Below are 5,709 nucleotides of genomic sequence, written 5' to 3'. Positions count from 1 at the left end.
CTGAGACCTCGAGGATGAACAGGATCTGCTAAGTGAGGAAGATCCTAATGAAGTGAATAGTTTTAAAAGTTCAATTTATGATTATCAGGCCTCAGGGATTGGATTTTTTTTTTAATTGTAGATCAGGTTTCAGTCCTAGTATGAAAATGTTTAATGTAGTCTTCCCATTTACTTAAAAATTAAACTTAGATCGAGCAATCCCATACTGAGTACACAAATTGTCCTAGACTTATGATGGCTCGATTTACGATTTTTTGACTTTATGATGGTACAAAGGCAATACTCATCTAGTAGAAATTGTACTTAGAGTACCCCTACAGCCATTCTGTTTTCCACTTCCAGTACAGTACTCAGTAAATTACATGAGATATTCAATATTTTATTATAAAATAGGCTTTGTGTTAGATGATTTTGCCCAACTGTAGGCTAACATAAGTGTTCTGAGCACATTTAAGGAAGGCTAAACTAAGCTATGATGTTCGGTGGGTTAGGTGTATTAAATGCATTTCTACTTATGATATTTTCAATTAATAATAAGTTTATTGGGACATAACCCTACTGTAAGTCAAGGAGCATCTGTACATCCAAAGTAAATGAAGTCAGTACCTGCACTCTCATGTTCATTGTAGCATTATCCATTATAGCCAAATTATGAAATCAACCTAAGTGTCCATTAATGAATGGATAAAGAAAATGTGGTATATGTATATACAATATAACACTACTCAGCCTTTAAAAAGAACAACATGAGTGAGCCTGGAGGACATTATGTTAAGTGGAATGAGCCAGGTACTCAAAGACAAATGCTGCATGATCTCACTTATATGTATAATCTAAAAAAGTTGAACTCGTACAAGTAGAGAGTAGATTTCCAGGGGGTTGGCAGTGGCAGGGAGCGGAGGTGGCAGAGGGACTGGAAAGATGTCGGTCAAAGGATACAAAATTTCAGATAGGAGGAATAAGTTCAAGAGATCTATTGAGCAATGTGATAACTATAGTTAATAACAATGAATTGTACTCTTTAAAATTGCTAAGGGTAATTTTAAGTGTTCTCACCACAAAAAAGAGTATGCGAGGGAGTGCGTATGTCAGTTAGCTCGATTAAGCCACAATGCATACATATTTCAAAACGACATTGTACATGATAAATATGTACTTTTTTGTTAATGAAAAATTAAAAATTAAATTAAAGCAAAGAAAAAAGAAAACGAGGTAATGTGCATGATGTTTAGAGTTTAAAGGGGGAGTATATCAGTTAGGTTCTCTGAGAAGCAGATGCTGGAATTAGGAGTAAAAGAGGTTTAATGGGGAGTAATCCCTGTCAAAGATAAAGGGGGAAGGAAGCAGGGTGCAGCAAGGAGAGTCTCAGACCATGATGCAGATCTCTCCAATTCGGCTAACTCAGCAGGGAGCTTTGGCACAAAGACTGTCCATTAGAGGAGGCCTGTGTTGAGCAGGAAGGTTCAGGCACTAGTACCCTCACCGTGCAAGAATGTCCAGGTGCCAGCATCCGCATTGTGTGCAGTCATTGGCTGGGGCTGCCCAGGAAGAGCGTGATTCTCCTCTTACTCCTCCAAATGCCTCTATTTGACTGCACCCAGGACAACCAAGCAGACTGTGCCTCATGGGTGGCCCTCAGCTGCCCACCGTAAACATTCCTTGCCCTGACAGACTCCAGAACCTATGAAATGGCACCACTCTCCTGGCTCCCTAGTTGGAGTCAGCTCTTAGTCCACAGTTGATTTTAACGCCTCCACACCTGTCTTAGGCTCCTGTCCACTCTCACTTTCATTCACAAGCCACACCTTCCAAAGCTCCCCAAGTCCTCTCCTGGAAGTCCTCCTCACTTGGCTGGTGGTCAGAGGCAACATCGCCTATCCCTTGGGGGAGAGATTGAGAGTCACCGTAAAGTAACAGTTATTTCCAAGTCTCCCTCCTTCAACCCTCCATCCCTGGATAATGGGGTTCTGAGAGCCATGACACACGTTCTCCTAATTCCTATGGCAAATTCCACAAGGGGAGATCTCTCTCACACCACCTTTGAACTCCTGACACCTGTGACACTGTCACTTCAATGTAACCAAGGCAGGAAGAGATCCATCTAACATCTTGCTTGTAGCAGACACTTAGGGTTCCCTGCAGCACAGCCTGTCCATGTACCTGATTTCTACACTTCTGTGGTGGACAGCTTCATGACTGAGTCCTGCCTGAAGTTTGCACCCTGGGCAGTCTCTGCTTTTCTGCTTCAGGGCTTTCTCTGAAGCAGTGAGAAGCCACTCAGCCCAAACACAGGAGCAGCCAGGAAGTGTGAGGGGGTGTACTCCAGCACATGGAGTGCCAAGTGGGTGGCCAAGTGTAGATAAATGTCCCACCCTCCCTGCTCTTTCATGGGACAATCCTGAAGCATGTTCTCCATGGTTGCTCAGAGGAATCAAGCCCCTATTGTCCACAGCAGTAATCCACTACTAACACAAGCTTTATAGGCTTTTCTCCTTTCCTCATCTTATTTTCCTCATTCTTTCTTCTTGGATCACCTCCCAAAAAGACTTTCTCTACCCACGCTTTTGTCTAAGGGTGCCCCCTGGGGGAAAATCACACTAAGACATCATTATATATGATAAAGCAGTTTTACCAGTAAAATTTAGATCTCCTCTCTTTTGCCTGAGTCTTTAAGAGCAAACAAACAAATGAGAAATAAGCCCCCCCCCCCACTACCACCACCACAATTTGGATATAACAGCCTTGGAAAACAGGGAGCTGTGAAAAGCTGGCCCTGCTTTGTTGAAAAGGATGGGTGGGGGGGGGGGATAATAAAGGGTCAAATCTTGCTCAAATTTTCTCCTCAGCTTTTCTTTGGATCTGGAAAGATGGGGACCCCACAGCAGAGCCATGGTCCTGGAGGAGCCATTAACAAGTAAATAAATCCCCTTACTCTCGAGACAAAGCTTGTTGAGACGTGCATGTGTTTTCTAACCTGGGCTGGCCTGTGCAATTGACATATGGTTTCCCTTTTTCTTTTCTTTCTTAAGTGTCATTGTTAAAAGGGTAGAACCATGAAGGTATTTGGAGAGAACCAAAACAGTCTACAGATTGTTGAAGTGCACCCAGAGGAGTCATTATGAAACAGGAGAAAACAGTGTTCCTCATAGAGGGCTCAGCTTGTGCAAGATCCTTGAGGTGGGACAGAACAGAGCACACAGAGGCACAGACAGAATCCTGAAAAGGTGGGGCCAAGAGAGGGAGGTGGGGGAGAGAACTGGGATGAGGCCAGAAAGATGGACTGAAGATGGCTCATCAGGGCTTACAGAACCGTTGAACCGTTTATGAGTTATTTTCCTCAAGTTTATTTTTGATGGGAGGGGAAATATAGTACAGGCGGTAAAGGAAACATAATGTAGAGGCAAGTGCTATGGTTTGAATGTCCCTCCAAACTCATGTTGGAACTTAATCCCCAATATGGTATTTGTTTTTTGGGTTTTTTTGGCTTTTTTTTTTTCTTTTTTTTAATGCTCTCAGTGATGTTGATGATGACGCTGGCTTCTAGAAAGATTTTGTTTTGGTTTGATTTGGTTTTGTATTTTTTTTTTCCTTTTTGTCTTTTTTACTGACCGGTAACGGGATCGCAACCCTCGGCGTTGCGCCCGCACCGCGCTCAGCCAGTGAGCAGGAACCGGTCTCCACATGGGATCGGCGGGAGCGCTGCCGCACTCCCAAGCAGCGCACTCTCCAGTGCGCCACCGGGCCGGCCCTGGATTTTTTAAAATTTATTTTTTTTAGTAGCATATTCATTGTTACAAATCATACTTATTCTTTATGCCCCTTATCCAATCTCTCCCCTCCCTCTTTCCCCACTAATAACCATAGATTTGTTCTCTCCATCTGATAAATTAACTGTGCCTCTGTTGGTTTGTTGCCTAGATGGTCTGTCCAGTGCTGAGACAGGTGTGACCAAGTCCTCCCTTATTATCATAAATCAGATGCTTCTTCTGTTACTGTGAAGTGTGCTTTGTGGAGAGAGAGGACTTCTTTTTGTTTTCTTTTTTTTGGTCTCTGCTGGTGACTCTCTTTGTGTCAATGCAGTTGAGAGTCTGGTGTGCCATCTGCATGGTGGCTGTGACTGCTGCTATAGAGACAAGCCACTTTTGTGGCAGCCGTGGAAATTGCAGTGACTATGCTGGGCTACCCACATGAAAATGGTGTTTTGGGTGTGCTCTTTACTTGGTTGTGGCTTGGGTTCAGCATTCCCCAGCTCTGCACCTCAGGACCCTAGCAGGGCCCTGGGGCAGTGGTGGCAGCTTGCCTAGTTGTGGCTGGGTTTGGCTTCCCCCATTTCCCTGCCTCAGGGCCCTGGCATGATCGAGGCCTGTGGGCCCCTCTCATTCTGAAAGGGGAGACTAGAGGGCTTCCAGCAGCAGCTGGGTCATCACTGGGCTGGATGCAGATGTCAGGGGGGTGTAGCCAAAGCCCTTGGCCCCTTCACAGCCCTGGTTTGGGAGCCCAGGGGGCTTCCAGTCCTTCTGTGTTTTATAGGTGTTCTTTGGTGAGGTGAGAACTTTATTAGTTAATATCAAATTTTGTCTCTGGTCTGTGAGTGTTTTGTTTTTTCTTTCAGTTCTGTGTTGGATTATTCACTGTTTCCACTACTTAAACTAATTTGTTGGTTTTTGCTTACTTCTAAAATGGAGGAACTTCCTGTGGTGACCAGCACGTGAGCCCTACAGTTGAGCTAAGCTAAACTACTGCTTTGCTGCTGATTCCCTGGCAAAGGCTTTTTGTGCCGCTCAAGTTTTAATGGCTGACCTTGTAAGTACTTCCAGGTCTTGTGAGGTCTGGTATGCCTGGGTTGTGTGGGAACTCTGATCTGGGCCTGAGTCTTTTCAGCAAACTGCACCCTCTTCAGTTCTATATTCCCAGCCAGTATCCATGGAGTGGTCCTGTGCTGATTGGAGGGCAGATCAGCTGTCCATGCTGTGCTCCGATACTTCCCCATTGGGCCCATCTCCCTCACTGCCTGTACTTCAAACACTTCCCATAAGACAGGCCGTGTGCCAGTCCCATGCACTGACTCACTGGCCTCTGAGTGGTTCATTTTTTCTGTTGTCTATAGCTTCTTGTTCTTATGTGGGTCCACGGAAACCCTGTTAGTGATCTTGCTGGCCTGGGAGCCACCAAGGCCCTCTTCTCCCCAGCAGCCTCCAAGCAATTTCATACAAAGGGCACAGCTGAGGCTTTTGCCAGCTCTTGCTCCATGTGCTCACAAGGGCCAGCCATGAAGCCGCCAGAGCTCAAAATGGTGGGAGTGATCCTTTCCTTCTCTCATTGTGGCTTCTCCTGCCTTCATGAACTCTGCACATCTCTCTTCCTCTTACCCTGAGCTCTAGCAGCCCCACCTTGGCTGTTGTTGCTTTTTAATAGTTGTAAATGGGTTGATTTGTAGGAGAGAGTGACGCCGGGGACCATCTATTCTGCCATCTTGATCAGAAGCTCCCAATATGGTATTTGAAAGATGGGGCCTTTGAGAGGTGATTGGGTCATGAGGACTCTGTCCTCATAAATGGATTAATCCATTGATGGATTAATAGGTTAAAGGCTTAATGGATTATCAAGGAGTAGACTGGTGGCTTTATAAAAAGAATAAGTGAGCACGTGAAAGTGTTCTTTCCATTCTCACCATGTGACTGGCTGCGTCACCACAGGACTCTGCAGAGA

At 45.1% G+C, this 5,709-nt stretch overlaps 1 protein-coding gene across 1 annotated transcript in view; it reads right to left on the bottom strand.

Moving 5' to 3' along the window:
* SLAMF9 (SLAM family member 9) overlaps positions 1-1,871 on the bottom strand; it is a 6,667-nt gene extending 4,796 nt beyond the window's left edge. Inside the window, 1 exon segment of the mRNA XM_008569538.1 lies at positions 1,848-1,871. Within this exon segment, the coding sequence (XP_008567760.1) occupies positions 1,848-1,871 (24 nt within the window).
* Positions 1,872-5,709: the final 3,838 nt, after the last annotated feature.

Source organism: Galeopterus variegatus, unplaced genomic scaffold, assembly GCF_000696425.1.
Source record: "Galeopterus variegatus unplaced genomic scaffold, G_variegatus-3.0.2 Scaffold506, whole genome shotgun sequence".
NCBI lineage: Eukaryota > Metazoa > Chordata > Mammalia > Dermoptera > Cynocephalidae > Galeopterus > Galeopterus variegatus.
This window is presented reverse-complemented; position numbering and strand designations above follow the sequence as displayed.